The 23,995-nt window shown below is 39.9% G+C and overlaps 2 protein-coding genes across 4 annotated transcripts in view; both read right to left on the bottom strand.

Annotated features, from left to right (window-relative positions):
• The window catches only part of LOC311040398 (NACHT, LRR and PYD domains-containing protein 3-like), a 68,860-nt gene extending 45,150 nt beyond the window's left edge, over positions 1-23,710 (bottom strand). For all 3 annotated transcript variants that reach the window (XM_084050655.1, XM_084050656.1, XM_084050657.1), the window contains exons 1-4: positions 23,620-23,710; positions 20,471-20,568; positions 19,240-19,309; positions 18,579-18,647 (exon numbers count right to left, since the gene is read on the bottom strand). In XM_084050655.1, the coding sequence (XP_083906781.1) occupies positions 18,579-18,635 (57 nt within the window). In that variant the 5' untranslated portion in view covers positions 18,636-18,647; positions 19,240-19,309; positions 20,471-20,568; positions 23,620-23,710. The remainder of the gene's footprint in view (positions 1-18,578; positions 18,648-19,239; positions 19,310-20,470; positions 20,569-23,619) is intronic.
• Positions 6,343-11,767, bottom strand: LOC311040403 (stonustoxin subunit beta-like). Its single transcript, XM_084050663.1, has 3 exons — positions 10,913-11,767; positions 10,693-10,739; positions 6,343-8,118 (listed from the first exon to the last, which is right to left on the bottom strand). Exons 1-3 carry the CDS (start codon positions 11,053-11,055, stop codon positions 7,562-7,564), a joined length of 747 nt encoding a protein of 248 aa, XP_083906789.1. The 5' UTR covers positions 11,056-11,767; the 3' UTR covers positions 6,343-7,561.
• Positions 23,711-23,995: the final 285 nt, after the last annotated feature.

The raw sequence follows: 23,995 nt of genomic DNA, 5'->3' as shown, positions 1-23,995 counted from the left end.
TGACCACGGACCCCCTCCCATCTAAAAATATTTTGTTCCAGGGACCCCCAGAAGGAAAAAAAATGCAAATAAAAGATTTGCACACATTTTCTGGATTTTTCTAAAAATAGCAGATCTACAAGCTCATAGTGCGGCACTCGGTGCCGCGCTATGAGCTTGTATATCTGCTATTTTTGAATAGCCGAAAGACATCATAAAATGACACAGATGCGTTCCCTTCCCGGCCTTAAAGGGTTAATAAACATTTTTTTCGAAAGAAAATTGACAGGATAGTGCAAAATAAAATAAGTACAGGGTTCCTATAGGTAACACTGGAGGGAAAGGTCTTCATTCATGTCACCCGGGTTAACAGACTGGAAGTGAAAAATCCATCTGGATTCAGTTTGGTGTCTAAATCACCTCCTCTTCTGGATTTATTAACTTGTTCTATCACTAGGTTCCAGGGGGTTCCCAGCAAAAGCATCAAAATCATTTTAATCACTTTATTCATATTGTATACATTGGCTATTCAAAAATAGCAGATCTACAAGCTCACAGTGCGTCACTTTGTGCCACGCTGCAAGCTTGTACATCAGTTATTTTGTGAACATTTCTGAAAAAAAAAAATGTCTGGACATTTTTTTATAATTTCGATTTTTAGATTTTTTAAAAATAAATCTTCTCTTCTGGGGTGTCCTTGCCACAACATCTTTTCAGATGGGGGTCCTCAGCCAAATACATATCAATGTGGGGGTCCTTGACATGAACAGTGCTTTATAGAGACTGACATGGGACAATCCTTTAGGTTCACTGACATGGGTCTATGGGACATTAAGAACAGAGCTACAAAACACAGGGATAAACATCTAGAGCAGGGGTCTTCAACAGGGGTCCGAGACCCCCTAGGGGGTCCTCAGGAGTTACTACAGGGGTGGGCCGCCAAATCTTTGTGTGATAGTATCCCTATTCTGAGAAGAAAGCAGATCTACAAGCTCACAACGCCTCACTCCCCCCAAAAAAGAGCAGACCAAGTACACAATGAAAGGTGGGGTTAACTAAGTATTGATGGTTTAAGTGGTTAAATGTCTGAAACAAGTCTATGAATCTATGACAGAGTTTAATCTGCAACACAGTTTTATACAGTATGTGGTGGTGGGGGTCCCTGCTTCATCTCTCTCTCAGCTAAGGGGTCCTTGGGCTGAAAAACGCTGAGTACCCCCTGATCTAGAGCAGCGGTTCTCAGCATGTGGGTCGGGACCCCCAGTGGGGTCCCCACAATGGTGGGTCCCCAGGTGATAGTGAAGTGACAATTTAAGGACTTTTAAGACCTTTTTAATACCTAAAACAACAGGAGAGAAAAAGACCATTACTGCAACAAAACAAAAGTAATCAACAAACTATACTATAAAACATTGGCCAAATTGTCAAATGATATAAGAAAGAGGCAAAAGTTGTGAAAATAGCCGATCTACAAGCTCACAACGCCTCGCAACGCAAGGACCCCCAGGGGTCCTTGTGGGGGTTCCAGGGGGGTCCCCAGCAAAATGTGTTTATAGACGGATTTCCGCGCGACGTCATCACAGAGCAGAATGCGCAATCTGCGCATGCCTGGGGGAAAGGCGCGTTCGAAAATACAGCCCTGAGCGGCAGTGAGCGCACTGGCCAATACAAACTAATAGGCGAGTGTGCACCGGTGCGTAATTTCCAAACGCACCCATAGGCTTCCCCCCGCAGCTGCGCGGTCATATTCCTCTCATGTTTACTAACAGGAAACCTGTCTATATAGCATCACAATAATTCTAACCTTTTATACTTTGACTATTCAAAAATAGCAGACATACAAGCTCATAGCGCGGCACTGAGTGCCGCGCTATGAGCTTGTAGATCTGCTATTTTTTGAAAGATCTTGATTTTTTTTTTGCAAAAACATACATTTTAAAGCGAACATTTGTAACTCAAATCTTTGCTTATGGGGGGTCCCTGGAATAAACATATTTTGAGATGGGGTCCGCGGCCAAAATACATATCATTTAAGGGGGTCCTTGGCATGAAAAAAGTTAGAGAAGCACTGCTCTATGGGTCTGGTAGTCTGCACACACACTCTATACATGAGAAGCACTGCTCTGTGGGTCTGGTAGTCTGCACACACACTCTACACATGAGAAGCACTGCTCTGTGGGTCTGGTAGTCTGCACACACACTCTACACATGAGAAGCACTGCTCTATGGGTCTGGTAGTCTGCACACACACTCTACACATGAGAAGCACTGCTCTGTGGGTCTGGTAGTCTGCACACACACTCTACACATGAGAAGCACTGCTCTGTGGGTCTGGTAGTCTGCACACACACTCTACACATGAGAAGGACTGCTCTGTGGGTCTGGTAGTCTGCACACACACTCTACACATGAGAAGGACTGCTCTATGGGTCTGGTAGTCTGCACACACACTCTACACATGAGAAGCACTGCTCTATGGGTCTGGTAGTCTGCACACACACTCTACACATGAGAAGCACTGCTCTGTGGGTCTGGTAGTCTGCACACACACTCTACACATGAGAAGGACTGCTCTATGGGTCTGGTAGTCTGCACACACACTCTACACATGAGAAGCAGCAGTTTCTCTCTTCTGCTCCGTCTACACTCCCTGCAGGTTTCTACCAGACGAAGGCCTTTAGTTATGACTTAAAGTTACCTTCAACTTAAGCTTAGACTGTTTTAACCCTTTGTGTGTGATTAGTCTGAACCCATTAAGACCTGGAACGCATCTGTGTCACTTTTTTACTTTGAGCTAAAAAGCATTACTTATACACTTTGGGCTACCAAGTGCCGCGCTATGAGCTTGTAGATCTGCTATTTTTTGAAAAATCGTGAAAATGTGTGCAACTCTTTGAATATATATTATTTTAAAGCAAACATTTTTAACTCAAATCTTTGCTTCTGGGGGGTCCCTGGAACAAAATATTTTGAGATGGGGGTCCGCAGTCAAATACATATACATTTTGGGGGTCCTTGACATTAAAAAGTTTGAAAACCACTGACATAGCAACATACGTTTTTTCAAAAAAATGTTTTTTAGAACTGATTTAGAAGACATTTTGTAGAATCGGAACCTCAGGCCTTAATGGGTTCATTATCTTAAAGGAGTAGTTCACCCAAAAATGTCTTATTTTCTATTAATTACAAACCCCATGACGCCTTAAATTCATGGAGATTTTGTTGTTGTTTTTGTCTCATTCCTAAGACAATAATGTGATGACCGTAACCGTAGCAACAAAGAATTTCCACTCATGTCGGTTCATGGGCCAGTGTCTTCATAGCAGCGGTTCTTAATATGGGGTCTGGGGATCCCCAGGGGTCCTTGAGAGGATTCCAGGGGGTCCCCAGCTACATTAGTTAATAGACATGAAAAACACAAAGAGAACCACTGCTTCATAGCAGTGCAGGTGTGATGCAGCTCCACTGTCCTACACCAGCTGTTCTCTTAACTTAAAGGACCACTTCACCCATTTTCAACCTATCTTCATATAATTGCTCCTCAATAATGCTCATGTTAATATTGTACCATTTTGTTCTACTCTGTCTGTGTCTCACAGGGGGGCTGTGGCCTACCAGTGACATCATCATTAGGCGGGGTTATTGTTTCAATTAATTGCCCTTTTTTAATGTAGATGTTTATTCATGTGAGATATCTTCCAGGTATAGAAAGCCTGCTGTTTCTATTAGCTTGGATTAATTCCCCATCGATGATGTCACTGGTAGGCGGGTTTCTTAAGTGTCCACAGCCCTCCTCTGAGACACAGAAGTAGAACAAAATGGTTCCATATTATTATGAGCATTAGTGAGGACCAATTACATGAAGATATGTTGAAAATTAGTGAAGCGGTCCTTTAATATCTTGTGTCAGGTGATGGGCAGGTCAGGTGATATAATGACCAATTAACTGTTATTAACCCATTAAAACCAGGTGATATAATAACCAATCCATATTAACTGTTATTAACCCATTAAAACCAGGAAAGCATCTGTGTCATTTTAGATGTTATCTATGTATGTACAACATACGTGTTTCAGGCAACTCCTAGGATTTAGAACAGTGTTTTAGAACAGTGGTTCTCAACCTGTGGGTCCCCACATGATTCTGGTGGGGTCCCTACATGATTCTGGTGGGGTCCCCACATGATTCTGGTGGGGTCCCTACATGATTCTGGTGGGGTCCCCACATGATTCTGGTGGGGTCCCCAGATGATTCTGGTGGGGACCCTACATGATTCTGGTGGGGTCCCGACATGATTCTGGTGGGGTCCCCAGATGACAGTGAAGTGAAAAGAAAAGAAAACAAAGAACAGAAAAAAGAGCATTACTGCTTCAAAAGTAATCAACAAACTGTACTATAAAAACTGGTCACACATTGGCCAAATTGTCAAATAATGTTTTAGAAAGAGGCAAAAATTGTGAAAATAGCTGATCTACAAGCTCACAGTCTCAACGCAACAGTTGCGGCCAGGAGCTTTTACCCTCAATGTTCCTGCATGGATCTCTAGTGACATCTAGTGGCGTTCAGCTGTAATTGAATTGAAAACGTCTGCATATTTAACGAAGAACACGACAGAGCTGATGTTAACAGAGTGAAAGGGTTAAAAAATATTACCTCCAATTACAGTGTTTCAGGAGATAGAGCGGCCGCTTGGGAAAGAGAAGGAAGGTTCCCGGTTCAATCCCTGGCTCCCCCTGAGTCAGTGTCCAAGTGTCCTTGAGCAAGACACTGAATCCTTAAGTTAATGCTGCTGATGAGCAGGTTGGAGCCTTGCATGGTTTCCTCTGCCATCAGTGCGTGTGTGTGTGTGTGTGTGTGTGTGTGTGTGTGTGTGTGTGTGTGTGTGTGTGTGTGTGTGTGTGTGTGCCTATGTAGCTGACCGCCCAAGTTTCTCCCATTAAAGAGCTTTGTGACACCAAGAGGAAGTTTAAGGGCTTTATTCTCCACTTCACCAATGCCATGGTTTCTGACAACAAAGCAAACCAAGTAAATACAACATAAATGCAGATAAACAACGACACTGAGCTGAGTTGTGTCTGGAGAACAAGTGAGGGCTTCTGTACTGACACACACCTGACTGACATTAGTTAATGACACTAACGGCCTTGGCTGACACCTGTCTGTCATTGGCAATGAGAGTGGAAGTGTCCAGAGGCTGTTACCTAGAGACACCACAGGGGAAATAGGCTCTCTGTGCAGCAGCCAGCCATACTGGCAAGACATTGGGCCTCTTCCTTACTTCCGTCACTGGCCTTACCAATGCTACTAAGGCTCTGTTCCATTTTGGTCAAACAGAGTAGGGTGCCGATATTGTGCATGTTGGCTCACTGGAAACACTCTGCTACACCAGTGGGTCTCAAAGTGTGGTCCAGGGACCCTTGTGGTGCCTTGAGGGGGTTCCAAATGGCCCTTTATGTTGTGTTCAACTCTGAGAGTGTACAAATGGAACCAAATGGACCCTTACGGGTCCATTTGGTTCCATTTGTACACTGTCAGAGTTATGGGGGTCCTTGAAATTAAACAGTGTGTGAACCACACTATTACTATGTATAGACTCAGGGGGGTCCCTGCTAGGGGCTTCACTGTATTACTATAGTACAGTAAAAAAAAAAAAAAAAAAAAAAACCTGTTGCTATGTTGTTCCTACTATATTATTGTTCCTATGTTGCTATATATCAGTGGTTCTCAAACATTTTACATGTCAAGGACACCCAAAAATGAAAATATTTCGTTCCAGTTTGGGAAAATTGGGAGCCGGTGTGCATGAGGTCATAGAGAACCATGTGTTCATTTAAAAAATGATATTGTCCGTTTTTTCCGTGCGAAGAAAATGGCACCCTGTCTGTAAAGGCCTTTATACAACACTAAAGTACTAAAGTAGATGCTCCTCTGTGCTCAGGTTTCTAGTGGTGTGTAGTTATTAATACGTTCACTTATAAAGATAGAAGCATTGTGTGTAGTTATTAATACGTTCACTTATAAAGATAGAAGCATTGTGTGTAGTTATTATTATTATATTCATTATAAAGATAGAAGCATTGTGTGTAGTTATTATTATTATATTCATTATAAAGATAGAAGCATTGTGTGTAGTTATTATTATTATAATTATTCTTTATAAAGATAGAAGCATTGTGTGTAGTTATTGTTATTATAATTATTCATTATAAAATAGAAGCATTGTGTGTAGTTATTATATTCATTATAAAGATAGAAGCATTGTGTGTAGTTATTATATTCATTATAAAGATAGAAGCATTGTGTGTAGTTATTATATTCATTATAAAGATAGAAGCATTGCACTCAGCAAAACAAGGTGACTTTCTTATGTGTTTATTAGAAAGCGTGTCACAAATGATACACAGGTTATAGGGCTTCAAAAACCATTACATTAGAGTTAATGAGCACAACATTGTACAACCCATCTCAATGTCCGTCAGACAATTGATAAAAATCATAGGTCATTACATAACATTTGACCAAAGACTTGGCTTTGATAAGCACAATAAATCGATAAAATCACAGGTTCAATAAACAACATTTGACCAAAGACATGGCAGATATTACTGCTGTATTGTTTACAGTATAAACAGCGACTATCAGACTGAAGATAGACGCTCTTCTGATCAAAGAAGCGTCAATCTGACTGACTTCACACTCTGCACTGAGCTCCCTTGTGACGTCATCAATACACACCATGCGCCATTTTGTGACACACACCTTTACATTGACTTTGCATGTAATTGAGACACACACCTTTACATTGACTTTGCATGTAACTGAGACACACACCTTTACATGGACTTTGCCTGTAATTGAGACACACACCTTTACATTGACTTTGCATGTAATTGAGACACACACCTTTACATTGACTTTGACACACCAGTTCTGGAGAAAGACTGCTCTGACTGAGTTCACACTCTGCACTAACCTCCTCTGTGATGTCATCAGTACACTGTGATGTCATCACTACACACGTTGGATATGAAAGTGATTGGTTGGACGGTTCTGGAGACGCGTAAAGGAGCACTCACACACTTTGTGGAATTTAGATTTATACTTTGGATATTCCAAAATACAGTGGTGGAAGAAGTACTCAAATGTTTTACTTAAGTAAGAGTATCAATACTAGAACGTAGAATTACTCTGCTATGAGTAAAAGTCCGGAATTGATTTGAGTAAAAGTATTGGTGTCAAAATGTATTTAAAGTACCAAAAGTAAAATTTAAATTTTTTTAGATACCTTTACACTTAGTTGCACGTTGGCGTCGTGCACCGAAAAAATGCTGATCTACAGAATGACAACTTGTAGATCGGTGTACGCACACACACACTGTGTGTGTGTGTGTGTGTGTGTGTGTGTGTGTGTGTGTGTGTGTGTGTGTGTGTGTGTGTGTGTGCGTGTGCGTGTGTGTGCGTGTGTGCGTGTGTGCGTGTGTGCGTGTGTGCGAGTGTGTGTGTGTGTGTGTGTGTGTGTGTGTGTGTGTGTGTGTGTGTGTGTGTGTGATCCTCCAGAACAACAGGATGTTTCTGTACCTCCTAGATCTGACACAGAGACACTGAGCCGCCAGAGACATAGCCGCACCCAAATCCAGCACAGAGTGGTTCAGTGAAAGTGGAATGGAAGGTGTGCATGTGTGTCAGTGTGTCAGACGATACTTTGTAGAAGGACAGAGTGCCATTAGGACAGTCTACATACACTCCTACTCTGTTAGAGCCAAAGAGAACGTTAGAACGGACAGAGAGTTTAGTTATCTCATCATTGTGACAGACATAATAACTGTTGTCCCTTCTATCATCACAACATATCAGACTCCAGGACTTGTCATTCCGTCCTAAACTACAGTCAACACCCTGTCCTTTCCTGTTGATTCCTTTGTATGTCACTGATATCTCAACATATCCACTCCACTCTACCTCCCAGTAACAGCGTCCAATCAGACTCTCTCTACACAGAACCTGTACACAGTAGTCAAATCTGTCTGGATGGTCTGGATATGGCTGCTCCTCCTTCACATCTGTCACCTTTGTGTTGTTCTCAGACAGAGAGAGTTTTCTGTGTGCTGTGTTTGGATCCAGTGTGAGTTCACACACATCTGATGAGAGAACAACACACAACACAACACCAGTTAACAATCATATATTACTTCATCTTCAGTGTTCATTTAACTCTGAGAGTGTCCAACCTGTAAGGGTCCATTTGGTTCCATTTATACTTCATCAAGGTATAAAGCCTGATTTATGTTCCTATTTGTATGACTTATATGTCACCAGTGGTGTAAAGTAACTAAGTACATTTACTCAAGTACTGTACTTAAGTACAATTTTTAGGTACTTTTACTTTACTGGAGTATTTCCAATTTCCAGTATTTTTACTTCTACTCCACTACATCTCAGGGGTAAATATTGTACTTTTACTCCACTACAATTATTTGAAAACTTTAGTTACTAAAGTTACTTTGCAGATATATAAATTATTACATTATAAAACATACATTAACCACTTTAGCCTTATTTTATACCTAGGCTATTTGAAAATAGCCGATCTGCAAGCTCACAACGCGTCGCATTGCGACGCGTTGTGAGCTTGTAGATCTGCTATTTTCAAACATTGTAGTACTTTTACTGTTGGTACTTTAAGTACATTTTGATACCAATACTTTTGTACTTTTACTCAAGTACATTTTTAATTCCAGACTTTTACCTTTAATAGAGTAATTCTACATTGCAGTATTTATACTTTTACTTAAGTAAAACATTTGCCCAAAGTATATTACTGTGTCATAGTGTCATAACAATATTTGTAACACTTTTTTTTTCTCCAAACACACATAAAGTCATTGTAATATTAATTATTTTCATGCAACAAAGCTGATCTACAAGCTCACAATGTGTCTTTTTTGCCCCTGCCTGTTTCTGGGTGAGATATGAAGTGGGTGTTGGAAATGATAAACCAAAGTGTTGAATCATTTTGGGTGTACATTGGTGTCATGTGGTTACACAGCATGCACAGTAAAATCCTCACTGTTCATTTCAGAGTGTAGAAGAAAGGACTCCTGCACACTGTCTTCTTCGCTTGTATAATTAAAACTATAGATTTATGGAGAACACATAACTGACCCCCATTTGTACCTAAATGGACCCTTATGCTTCATTTATACTCACTGTCTTTCAGTGGACAGTGATCAACTGCATTTACTTGAGTACTGTATGACTTTCACTCCACTACTTTCCAAAGGCAAAGATTACATTTCTAGAAAGGGAAAAAGTACATTATGAACTAACCACTTAAGCCCCTTTTCAAATAGCCTAGTGAAATATAGTGAAATGATCTATAAACTCACAACGCTTTGTGTCACAATGTGAGCTTGTAAATCAGCTATTTTCACTATTGCTATCACTATTCACACTAATCTTATTTTTTCGGGGAAAATATCAGAATTTTAAGATAGCAGTGCATTGATATTAAAAAACTAAAAGTGGGCCCAGACTGCTGGCCTTGCGGTTCAGGCACCTAGGCTCATAAGTAGCCTGACAGCGCACCACAGGTTCGAGTCCCGTTCCAATCTCTCTCCCCCCGTTTCCTGTCCATCTCTACTACAAACTATAAATAAAGGCAGAAAAGGCCCTGGAAACATCTTTACTTTTTTTTTTTAAATAAACAAATTAAAAAGTGTATTTTGTTATTTGTACTTTTGGATACTTGGGTATTGAACCCGAGACTTACAGTCAGGCATCAGAGCCTGTGGTGCACGACTTAACCATTCAGCTATTCACGCCCGGATTTTTGGGGAAAATGGAAACATTTCAATACAGAATTGCATTGGTTTTAAAAAGAACATACTACTGATTCAAAAGCACATTATTTTTTTAAATACTTAATTTTCTTAACAGCAACCACTGAAGTACTTTAACTCAAGTAAACATTTGACAGAGCAGCTTTCTTGTAGTTGAGTAATATTTGACCAGGAGTATCTATACTTTGACTCAAGTACTACGGTTGAGTACTTTGTATACGACTGGTGACATGTAAGTCATACAAATATGAATATAAATCAGGCTTTATACTTTGATGAACTATACATGAAATAAATGGAACCAAATGGACCCTTACAGGTTGGTCACTTTCAGAGTTAAATGAACACTGAGGATTTTACAGTGTGAGACCCATTCACAGAAAGAACAAGCTCCAACAGAAGAGCAAAACACACACACACACACACACACACACACACACACACACACACACACACACACACACACACACACACACACACACACACACACACACACACACACACACACACACACACACACACACATCCTATAGGGAGAGCAAAGTGTCTCCTCTGTGTTCATTTAACTCCTAGAGAGTACAAATGAAACCAAATGGACACGTGCAGCCTGATTTGTACTGCGTCGATCTACAAGCTCACAAAGATTTCAGCTGTAGATCTGCAATGTTTGTATGTACTGTATGCATGTAGGTGCATGTATAGCCAACGTGTACAGTATGTATGACTCTTTACACTTAGGGTTATTATCATCATAATTCTGCACACCTAGCATGTTACTGAATGAATTTCACATGCTGCTGTGTATATGTGCTGTTCATATAAATAGGATGTGTGATACTTTGATATCATGAATAAAACAGATTAAACACTTACACTTCCTCAGACCTGGCTTCAGCCTGCACGCCCCACAATGGTCGACACTGGGGATGAAGGAGACACAAAGTCAGGCCTACATATTCTATTTGATAATAGAAACAATGATTGATAATAATGTCATGCTATTACACTTTAAACAGTACTACACAGCATCACAGTATAATGTCCCTCTAAACCTACTAGTCAAACTTGCACTGAGTAGCAAGTCTCTCCATACCTGAGGGTCTCCAGTTGTCCAGCAGAGCGCAGCTGTTCTTCTGAGTCTCCTCTGGGGTGATTGTGATTCAAATCCAGCACTTTGAGATGGGGGTTGGATTTCAGAGCTGCGACCAGATAAGAACAGCCTACTTCTGAGACCATGCAGCCTGACAACCTGCATGCACACACACACACACACACACACACACACACACACACACACACACACACACACACACACACACACACACACACACACACACACACACACACACACACACACACACACACATTAAACGTGTACTCTGCATGAGTCAAGGGGTTTCTCTGGGACTCTGTGACACATAGACTTTGTGGGCAGGGTGGCGAACCAGGAACCTTCCGATTCCCAGACGGCCTCTAAGCACTCAGTTATGGCACCATGTGAAACACCTTGTACACAAAGTAGGGCGGTTTCACGCTTTGCATGTACATTACACATTCATAAACATATTAGTTAACCTTATTTAATATTGTTTGTCTTTGACATGGACATGATACATGAATCAATGGAATAATATATCTTTTCTAAATCCTAATGTATGGAACACGGTCATTACCGCAATTACCCATTGTTGTCCAAAAACAAACACAAAGCAAGTAGCATGTTAGGATGCACCAAGGATGACCAATTTAAGTTTGTATCTACGTGTATGTATTATTTACACACTTATTTCAGCTCTAATGTTTAGGTGAATGACAGCCACGTATTTCATGATTGTGACTGTGGGATTAACATATGTCGGATGAAAAATGTTCTTATGGCTTTTCTTCTCCTCTCTGCTCAACATTGCTTGTATTGGGGTGTACCCACCGTGAGGCAGAATGGGTCACAAATGGTCATCTATTGAAAAGGTTCAGGAATACTGACCTGAGTGTCTCAAGTCTACATTGTGAACTTCCCAGTCCATCAGCGATTAGTTTCACTCCTGAATCGAGCAAATCATTGTTGCTCAGGTCGAGTTCTTTTAGCCTAGAGGAGCTGGAGCTCAGAACTGATGATAACATCTTACAGCATCTCTCCGAGAGATTACAACCACTCAGCCTGGGGGGGAGTAATACAGTTAACACAACGTTTGTGTTATCTTCATGTAAGGAAAAGATGAAATAATAAATACATTTGATTATCAGTTCACCTAGAGAGCTCTATTGGAGGCTTTGACCACAGGCAGAAGCCTCAGAAGAGCCTCCTCTGAAGCAGAGTACTTCTTCAGGTCAAACACATCCAGCTTTTTTTGTGATGACAGCAACATGAAGACCAGAGTTGACCACTGAGCGGGAGAGAGTTTGCCTGTGGAGAGACTTCCTGAGCTTAAGTACTTTTGTATCTCTTCCTCCAGAGACTGATCATTCAGCTCATTCAGACAGTGGAGCAGATTGATTGTTCTCTCTTGAGAGGAATTCTCCCTGATCTTCTTCTTGATGTACTTGACAATTTTTCGATTGGTCTGCGACACTTTTTCATTCTTCTGTTTCAATAGCATTTTTAAGAGAGAATGATTGTTCTCCATTGAAAGGCCCAGTAGAAAACGAAGGAACAAGTCATAGTGTCCATTTGGACTATGCAAGGCCTTGTCTACAGCACTCTGATAGAGGTAATTCAACTTAGATGTGTCTACGAACAGCTTAGATGTGTTTTTAACCAGCTTAGACCACTTGGAAGTTGTTTGTGACAGTAGGTTGACACCCGTGTTGATGAATGTGAGGAACACATAAAGCGCAGCCAGAAACTCCTGAACACTCAGATGGACAAAGCAGAACACCTTGACATCGTGCAACCCACGCTCCTCTTTAAACATCTGTGTGAACACTCCTGTGTACACTGAGGCATCTTTGATGTCAATGCCACACTCTGTCAGGTCGTCTTCATAGAAGATCAGGTTGCCTTTCTCCAGCTGTTCAAAAGCCAGTTTTCCCAGAGACAGAATGGTCTTAATATTGTCTGGATTCAAGTCAGAATGTGTTTGAGCTTCGTCCTTATTCTTGGTATTCTGATGTTTGGACTGAACCACGACAAAGTGTATGTACATCTCAGTCTGGGTCTTCGGCAGTGCACCCTTCCCCTCTGTTCTCAAGATGCTCTCTAGAACTGTAGCAGTGATCCAACAGAAGACTGGTAGGTAACACATTATGTGGAGGCTTCGTGATTTCTCCACGTGTGAGAAGATTGTTCTGGCCTGGTTCTCATCATCACTGAATCGCTTGTTGAAGTACTCCTCCTTCTGGGGGTCAGTGAACCCTCTCAGCTCCGTCACCCTGTCAACATACTTATCAGGGATCTGATTGGCGGCTGCAGGTCGTGAGGTTATCCAGATGCGAGCGGACGGAAGCAGGTTTCCCATGATTAGGTTTGTCACCAACACGTCCACTGATGTTCGCTTTGTGACATCAGTCAAGATCTCCTTTTTCTGGAAGTTTAAAAAAAACCTACACTCATCTAGGCCATCAAAAATGAACTCAACTTGGGACCCTTTGCTGCAGATTCCTGCTAGGTTGATTTCACTAAAAAAGTGTTGAAGAAGTTCCACCAAACTGTAACTATCCTCCTTCACCAAATTCAGCCCTCGGAAAGTGAATGGAAATATGAAGTGGATATTCTGGTTGGCTTTCTCTTCTGCCCAGTCCAGAGTGTGCTTCCCAATTACAACTGTTTTACCAATACCAGCCACTCCCTTCATCATCACTGTTCTGATTGGTTCATCTTCTCCAGGTAAAGGTTCAAAGATGTCTTCAAATCGTATTGGTGTTTCTGAACCGTCCTGTTTACTGAACGCTGTTTCAATCTGTCTAACCTCATGTTCATTATTGATCTGTGCACTGGATCCCTCTGTGATGTAGACTTCTGTGAAGATCTGATTCAGATGCTTTTGTTTTTTTTTGGTTTGGCTTATTTGTGTCCAATCTTCCAAACACTTAAGCTCCTTCTTCAGATAAGACTTGAGTTGTTGACACCCCAGTTGAGTTTCTAAATGACCATAAAACACAGATGCATGTCGCATGTTTTGTTAAACAGTGGTGGGCTGGTTACGAAAAAAAGTTATGCATTACTCTTAACAAAACGTAGTATGACTTTACTTACTCCTGCCAACAGTAACTTGTTATAGTATACATTATATTACTTTTCTGGACTGAGGATATAACATACAAATGCAGGCTTAAAGACCTGGTGAAATGGCTTTTTTTGTAATTTCATTTTGAAGTTTCAGTCTGAAACAGCGTCGGTTTCAGACTGAATCCCCCTCACGCTATGAAACACTTGAATCTCACTCACTGCAGCTGTGTAGCAGAGGCTAGTGTTTGTGTAGGCTGTCGCTCACGCTAACCAAGGGAGAGAGAGGGCCAGCTGTGAAGCATGTCTGTTACTACGTTGCTTATTTCTAACCTAAAATGTTTTCAAATACATATGCTGATTAAGCTTAAAATGAGTAATACACCGTTTGGACTTCATCTGGAATGAGATTCAAAATGGCATAGCCCTGTCTGATTGCAGGAACGTGCGGCTATGGAAATAAATATTGATATTTATTCATAAGGGTTGTCTATGTCATCATGCAGTACCTTTTTGTTTGACAGGAAGTAATTAAGATTGGCCTTTTAGGGACTTTTAATAGGCTGCTGCAAGGCCCTCACTCCTACCCTCACAATCCGACCGATATGTCTGAGTCATAGTGTCGAGCGCTTTGTCAGAGTAGACGTTGTAGGACATTGAGGTTAGTCAACACACTCCATTATGTGTTATTATGGAGTGTGCTGACTCTGATCAATTAAGATATTGATATATTAATTGATCAATCGATAGAGGCCTCTGCAATTCCGATTGCATTGATGATCAAAGTCTTTAAAATGTATATCTATGTTGTACTGTTAAATGGCGTCAGAATACAAATGATGTCAAGCAACCAATCATTCCATAATTTTGATACAGAATGGAATAAGACTACAAAATAAATATCCCTCATCAATACCACATCTTCATTGTTTCTATTTGCAGTGAATGGTAGAGATATGCTTGAAGAAAAAAACATTACATTGTGAATTAAGGCTTTCTTACTGCTCTGTACAGTCTTGGCAGTTAAATCATTTGATTAATAAATGACAATGGTATTGTATAGACAATAATTCTTATTAGTAACAGCTCTGGTCAGATTCTTTCATAACTCACCATGTTTAGCTGAGTCTTCAGATGGAAGTACAGGTCCTGCATTAGGAGAGGAGGATAATGAGTGAGCTCTGTGAGTGGACATGACATTTATGTAATGGGACTCTCGTCATTATCTGGGGGTAATTACATTCATATCTTGCCAGTAGAACCACATTTGCCTGGTAACCAATATCTGTGGAGCTGACACTGATGCTGAAGTTGACTAGACCACCAAAGTGACCGATTTTTCTTTCTTGACAATGACGACTGTATTTCATTGTGTCACTATTTATACAGTAATGCAGGGGTCAGCAACCTTTGACATGAAGTGCCATATTTGTATAAATTTGAGTCAGTGTGCCATCACACTGTCAACATGTCAACATCATGTTTACTTATAACACCACATACAAATACAATATTTCCAACAGATTTTGATTGTCCATATACATAAAAATGTTTCTTCTTCTATAGAATAATTGCCAGTGATCACCCTCCCCTGTGCCAATGTTGGCACCCATGCCTCAGGTTGACTATCCCTGCTGTAATGTATAAATATGGAATAATGTTGTTTACATATGTTGATGTATGGCTGATGCATCACAATTGCTCCCTGATGATACAAGGTGTGTCTAGTATTTAACCTGATGGTAGCTGTCTTGGCAGAAACACATCCACTCTATGGAACTGCTGTTATAAATTGTATTAAAGGATGACTTCACACATTTTCAACCTATCTTCATATATTTGGTCCTCACTAATGCTCATGATAAAATGGTACAATTTTTTCTACTTGGTCTGTGTCTCATAGAAGGGCTGTGGACACTTCAGAAACCCGTCTACCAGTGACATCATCGTTAGGCAGGTTTTCTTTTTTTTCCAAACAAGATTCCACATTTTAGATTATAGATTGTTATTAAGGCAAGAATGGCTTCCATTAGAGCATTCTAACTTTCCAGGAATATAAAGCCTGCCGTTTTTGTTAGCTTGGATTCCCCATCGATGATGTCACTGGTAGACGGGTTTCTGAACTGTCCACAGGCCTCCTCTAAGACACAGACCAAGTAGACTGAAATGGTACCATGTTATAAAGAGCATTAGTGAGGACCAATTACATGAAGATAGATTGAACATGGGTGAAGTCATACTTTAAGGTTTTTGCATAAAAAAGATGATTCAGTAGTATATATGATCTTACCAAGCCTCTCCAACAGGTGGGGTTCGTGTTGTTCAAGGGCATTGTAAAACGCTGTTTTGACAACTGCTCCACCTGGATCTAACACCTTTGTATACAGTTCTCTCATTTGTTCCATGCTTGTCTTCTCGGCTTGAATCTTGGCATAGAGCTCAGGATGGACCATGTTTCTTAAACTGTCTACTATAGGCATGACTGTGGTAACCTTTTGAATGAACTCTGCCCTGTGCTGGATCACAAAAGCCTCTCTTGCTGTTTGCAAGAGAAAAAGAGAGTGGTTTAGATTAATGCATCAAAGAAAAATGTCATTGTATCAATGAAAAATAACACTGTAGCATCTCTACATCCCCACATAAACATAGCAGTGTAACAACTGGTACGCTTTTAGTTTCAGAATAAGATATTGAGGATGGACAACCTGGCAAACAAAATGTACCACTAGCCAACAAACCACTCACTGTACCAAGTGCAGAACAAAAACTCACCTTTTTCTGCATCCATTTTCTCTGAAGTCAAGCTGTCAGCAGCATCCTGTTGTACACAGTAATGTCATTTGAATCATATCATACCTGAGTGCTATTAAACAATAATGTATTGTATGGTATTGGCTACAGTATGGTTTTCAACCTAAAACCCACCACCTGGAATGGTTTTCTGTTAGATGTTATATTACAATAACCACTAATAACAGAAAGAGCTAAGGTGACATAGTGGAAAAGTGACACAACAATGGACGTTTCGGCCCTTCGACCATCATCATCAACATCATCATCTAAGGACCGAAATGTCCACTCCTTGTGTCACTTATTCACTGTCACCTTTTTTCACGTTGTAATTAAAATATAATGGTTTTGCCTCCAAAGAGCCTCAATGTCTTTCTGTCAGTGTGCAAGCCTTTTCTGTTGGTGGACTTTAATGCTGGCCTCTCGCACGTTGCTCTAGCTTTGGTAAAGCCTTGAATTCATAGAGCAAACTTTTCTACTTTAACAATAACCACCCAGTATTATTTTAATACATTTCACTGGGCCTTTAAGTCAAACTTATACTCCAGGGTAAATGGTGTCTGAGGAGAAGAGGTCTGCAGAGAGACACACTGCACACGGTGCACATCCAGAATGAATGAATGAATGAATAACTAAATACACAAACATCACTACATAACGATGCAGAGGCGACAGAGAAGCAATGGACTAGAGAGCAGTGAGGTGGGATAAAGTACTGCTCCTCCTCAAATGGACAACCATGTTCAAGCAGCAGCAACAATGAGCATTTGTTGTTGCTTGATTGTTTTGAGACATTTAGAAATATTCAATCATTTAAGTAGACTATTGGTAATGCCAAGCAAATATATCAAGAGTCAAAGTGATATACAGTATATATATATATAGGCCTACATGTTTCAATGTGACCTGTTTCAAAAATCTATTTGAAGGATAACAATAGGTGTAGAAGCTGTAAGGGACCTTAAGTATGAAAAGCTTGACTGTTAATGTCCATTTGTCAGATTTACGTTTGTTTTATTGAACTCAGTGATTTGCCGTGACTTTGGCTTAGCATGTTCGTCCAGCCAGCACTAATAGCACTGTGTCAAGTCAAACGAGAATAAACACTTCCGGCCTTCAAAATAAGAGAGTGCATCCTAGGAAAGTAAGCGTTTTACTTTTGGTCAGAGAAATTCAAAATAATTGTTAAACTGACTTGCCATTTCTTTTTTGAAGAATGCTTAGTTTTACACTTATTATTTGAGAAGATCAAATAACAAGTGTGTGAACCCAATTATAAGCTACTTAAAATTAAGATACGGACATGTCATATGGTGTTTTAGTTGTCACTGACTTAGAATTTCACTGTTATAACAATTAAAATTTCAATTATGAAATCTGAATAGTAATACCGTGTAATTAATCAATATCGAGATATGTGGCATAATATGAAATGTTGTCCATATCATTCAGCCCTAGTTCTTATACAGTTCCTGTATGAACAGTTCCTGTATGTTCAGTTCCTGTACAAGAAGGTTTACTTCCTGTGACCAGGGACCACGGCCAGGCAATGAGGCCTACCGTAGTAACAAAGGCAAGACCACCAGGTTTTACTCATGTTTGCCCCCTGCTCCCCTCTAATTTTATTTTCTGCTTTCTTAAAGTAACAAAAATGATGGAGCTTGCACAAAAAAATAATTTCACCCACTTTTTACACCTGTATACTGTGATGTGACATTAAAATGTATTCAGATTTTGATCCTGAACCTTTAGTCATGATGTGTGGTCATCTGAAAGCTGTCTGAGGTCAAAGGTTGAAGCTGTTTACCTGCTCTGAGGAAGCTTTTGTTTCTCCAGAATCACCACCTTCCACTCTGGACTCCATCTCTTTACACTGCTGTTGAAACAGACGTAGATTACATTATTGAAGATATCTATAGGTAAAAAATATACCCATTTTCAAAAATCTAAACACACTTTTGAAAATATTAACTAGCAGCTACAATGTGTCACTTTGTGATGCATTGAGAGCGTGTAGGTTGGCTATTTTTTACTACTTTTAAAACAAATAGGTGAAAGATATAGGGATCAATTTATTTTTCAAGAAATAAACAATGCAGTAACTGAAAATGTATTCTATTTGATTAACACTTCTAGTTGTTTCTGAGGCACAGCGTTGCACTGGATCACCAGGCATAAATTAATGGAATACTTTTTATTACCATAAGCAATGAAATTCTTTGTTTTGTTCTTACTTTTGGGTCAATGTATTTATTTCTTTATTAAGTAGCCGTGTAATAAGCAGGATAATCAATGTGGAGCAGGTCATTATTGAGAAATAAACCCCTTCAGGGTGATTAGACCCCTCCTCTACGCGTCGGGGGCATAACAAACACCATGTTACTGTATTATGTACATTATGTACATTATGTATTTACAACTTAATCACCCACATGTTCAACATCAAAGAAATAGAAGACATACAGTACCTGAAGATAAATGAAAAAAGAACAGCTTTGTTTCAGAAAGTGCCCATGACATGATTCTCCAACTCCTATACTGTATAAAGCACACAGAGGGGGAGGGGCATTAGCTTGATTACATGAACATCAGGTGTGCTAGCATATCACACCAAAATATAATGTTCTCTGTATCAAAACACAACACTGTAATCTATGCATTTATATGTACATGACAGTTATATTAAACACTATACTCTAAATGAGAATCAAAACAGCCTGCGTGCGTGCGTGCGTGCGTGCGTGCGTGCGTGCGTGCAGGGATGGGGGCAGAAGTAGGTGAAGTGAAATCACTTTAAAGTTAAACTTACATAATAGAACTATAGTCAAATGCAATGTATATTATAATCAAAGGGATAATACACATGTACATATAGTGTGACAGTAGATGACTCCAGATGATACCTTATTGATTGAAAGGAGCACTTCAGACATTTTCAACCTTATCTTCATATAATTAGTCCTCACTAATGCTCATTATAAGATGGCACTATGTATGTCTACTCACTCTGTGTCTCATTGGTGGGATGTGGACAGTTCAGAAACCTGCCTACCAGGCGATGCAGATTCCAAGCCAATAGAACCTACAGCCTTTCTATTCCTGGAACGTTAGCATGCTGACATAGAAGTCATTGTTCTTGCATTAATACAAATAAAACTAGTTTTAGTCTACCGATGATGTCACTGGTAGGTAGGTTTCTGAACTGTCCACATCCTCCTCTGAGACACAGAGTGAGAAGAACTAATGGTATCATCTATACTTATAATGAGCATTAGTGAGGACCAATTATATGAAGATATATTTAGAAAATGGTTGAAGTGGTTCTTAAATACATTACTGCTGTCATGAAGGGAAGAGAACAGATTCACACAACTTTAAACACAATTAAAACGTTATAATCTGTATTAAAGGTGGATAAAATACAATGGAGTCTGAGATGATGAATCAGTTTAAACTCTACAGCAGAGAATCAGTGATCAGGTGTTGTCATTTCACAATAAGACCACTAGATGGTGCACATTAACCACATTAAATAACAAAGACTCCATTAGGGAAAGTTAAAACAGATTTAGAGATGTATTTTAGGTTTGTTGAAATATGATTGTAGTTAAAGGAGGTTGTGTGACATGGTGTGTTTCATTCCTGGCGAGGTGAGGGTGTTTTGTTCACTTAATGAAGTTGTTTCCATGTCCAACTCACCCAGTCTGTCAGAGATGTCAGCTGTGAGACTTCATGGCTGATGGCTCACCAATGGAAGGAGGTGTTTGTAACAATCTGTTGTTACCTGGTGTTTCTATCTGGTAAAAGGAAAATAAATCAGCATTATCATAGCTGCTGCCACCACTTTCACAGTACTATTCGGCAAAAAACAATCTCAATCCACAACAGGTGTGTAGGTTTAGTAGGCTGCTGATTTCTCAAGGTTTTAAAGGGATATTTCACTCCCAAACATGTTTGCAGTCATTTTAACATCTACTTTGGCTTTTGTGTTTCACCCCAGTTTTGAAGTTGCTTTTGATATTCATTTTTATCAGACATGCCCCCTTCCTATACAAACCCCATACCATGTTAGATTAATTAAAAAACACCCCATTTCTTGGTTCTGGTGACTGATATTGTCCTTCTAATGCGTGAGGGGGACGATTTTTTTCGATAACTTTTTTACTTCATTTTTATTCTATTGCTTACATTTCATTTTTTCCATTTCCCCCCAAAAAAATATTTAAAAAAAATGAAAAACATAATTGAAAAAACACAGCCCCTCACACATTAGAAGGACAATATCAGTCACCAGAACCAAGGAGGGGTGTTTTCAATTAATCTAACATGGTTAAAACTCCTACACCTAAAGTAGCAGATATACATAAGCTCACAACATGTTATGACATTTATACAGTAGGCTACAATGTGCTACTTTCAATGACGCGACTCAGTCTTTAACAGCCAAAGAAGTTTCAGCAGAGCGCATTCCAATTCACTGCCAACAATCAATACTAACATAATAGAACATTGCAAATCAATACAAAATCCATTAACTAGCAGCGCGTCCTTGATCTATTTTAATGGGACAAACCAAACAGCCAGGTCTTAGAACCACTAGAGAGAGACAGACGACAGACCCTCACACATATATCCACCTGTCAGTGCTCAACTTCAGCATTATCAGCCGTCATAACCCGCCTGCCTCCTACCACTGAATCTGGATGTATTTATTTTAGTGAGCTTCCTCTGCAGTCGCCAGAAGGCGATCAGTTTAGCCCCTTACGGAACCCTGTATACCTTTTTATGTATTTGGGAGGGCTCTCAAATACAAAAAAGGTATAACCTACAGCATATGGGTCTTCAACAGGGGGTCCGGGACCCCCAGGGGGTCCTAAAACTAACTACAGGGGGTCCGCCAAATCTTCACTACATACAACTAAGTTTTCATTAGAGGTTACACAAGTGTTCAAAATTCAATAAAAATGCCATTTGGTGTGGGGGGAAAAAGTATTAAAGGAATAGTTCACCCCCAAAATGACCTTTTTTTCCTACTGATTAGTCACCCCATGTAGTCACCCCTTTGTCGCATTCCTAAGCTAATGATTTGATGACCGGCAGCGGTTCTGGTAGGAGACACAAAGAGGAGAGTATGCCTACTGCATGAGCATTATATAGATGTTGACCAAGTTCAAAAACTATTGTTATCAGTGAGGTTTGGAATTAATTGCATGAATGTACACATAACATACATTAAATAGGCTATACATAATCACTGTCATATGCCAATGCTCCTAATAATGGATAAAAGCAGAGGACAAATTCCACATGGGCTAATAGGGCTATGTGCAAAAAAACAACAACTAAAGGAGACATACAATAATTATTATTTTACTATAACATGCACTTCACTTCCCCAGCTTTTCAAATATGTTAAATACACAGATAATCAAATATCAAATCCATGTTTTAAAGGACTGGTGATTGTTTGAAACAAGCACAGACTTAAAGCACAGATGTATGTATCTTTTTAACAACTATATAGAACAGGGTCTCCAACAGGGGGTCCAGGACCCTTAGGTGGTCCTCAGAGTTACTACAGGGAAGCTGCCAAACCTTTGTGTGGTAGGATATTTTTTTTTACATTAACCACTTGAACCCTAGCATCCCTATTCTGAGGATAACTTTAGCCAAAACTAGTAGATCTACAAGCTCACAACGCCTCGCTTGAGCTTGCACTCTGTGAGCTTGTAGATTGGCTATTTTTGGCAAAGAAGTTTGGTGTAAAGGGGAAAAAGAGCAGACTAAGCACAGAGTGGAAGCTAAGTATTGACAGTTTAAGTCAAATGACTGAAAATACAAATTAACATGCATCCAACACTGATGACAGTGTCAAACAAGTCTATCGATGCTATCTATGACATCTATGAAAAAAGTTTAATCTACAACACAATTTTTATTTCATACAATATGTAGTGGGGGTCCCTGCTACATATCTCTCTCAGCTAAGGGGTCCTTTGCCTGAAAAACGTTGAAGAACCCTGATATAGCATTTGTCACACAAAATTATAAAGTTACATGTTTAAGCTATAACAATCATCCTTGCATAAATGTATAGACTCAGGGGGGTCCCTGCTAGGGGCTCTTACTATGTATAGACTCAGGGGGGTCCCTGCTAGGGGCTCTTACTATGTATAGGGGAGAGTGAGTTTCATCCTGGCATTTGCCAAGGCACCAATGCAGAACTGCCAGTCAAAGCAACGACTGGCCAATCACAGCGCATCCTCGCCGGACATGTTTGCAAAGACTCTTGGGTAATGAAGTCAAAGACGGTGGCTGCCATGTTATTTGTGTCCAAAGTGGCCACTGATACACCAAGCAAATTGGGAACAGCCACAGCTGTATAGACTACTGTACACTGACAGGCACAGTCTCACACTTCTCAACGGAGAACAAACCCATGTTGGTATTATATCTGTTTATCTGTCAGTCTCTACAATCACATCATCCTGTACTAATACAATCCACAAAGTCCTGCAGTCATTTTAAATAGTATTAATTAAATCCAACAGGTTTTGTAGAATTTTACCAGCAGACAATAAGGACTCACGCTATACTGAGACACACAGCTCCACAACACAGTTTGTTTCAATTAAACACCATGCAAGACTAGAGCCTTGTTTTGACATTGTGTATTTATCATACTTTCATAGAGTTGTGTTATGAAATGTATAAGTAGTTAAGTATTTCAAAAATCCATACAGTCGTCGTATTATGCAATGTGACTGTACGAAGCAGAATAAACTTGTAAAATATTCCCTGTTAGGAAGGTGAATTCATATCAAGTTTAAGTCAAAGAGACATTTTACCTTTATCTGCAGAGGAGACGCTGAAAGAAAGGACGTTGTTTCTTCACATCCATCGATGTCGAGTGTCTGAGTTCATCTGAGGGAGTTGTCTCTTCCTCAAAACTCAACTACAAAAAACATATGTGACACTGTGACGTCAATCTGGTCTACCCTGAATCTAAGTGTCACGTTACATTTGCTTGTTGAGACAAGGATTATGTATTGTTGTCAAAAGCACAACAGTCTTCAACAAGCATACTATACAGTGCAATATGGATGTTCCACATGTGTAAAGTGGTAGTATGTGTGGTTAATACACACACACACACACACACACACACACACACACACACACACACACACACACACACACACACACACACACACACACACACAC

Source organism: Gymnoscopelus microlampas (assembly GCF_963454915.1).
Source record: "Gymnoscopelus microlampas genome assembly, chromosome: 24".
NCBI classification, from domain to species: Eukaryota; Metazoa; Chordata; class Actinopteri; order Myctophiformes; family Myctophidae; genus Gymnoscopelus; species Gymnoscopelus microlampas.
This window is presented reverse-complemented; position numbering and strand designations above follow the sequence as displayed.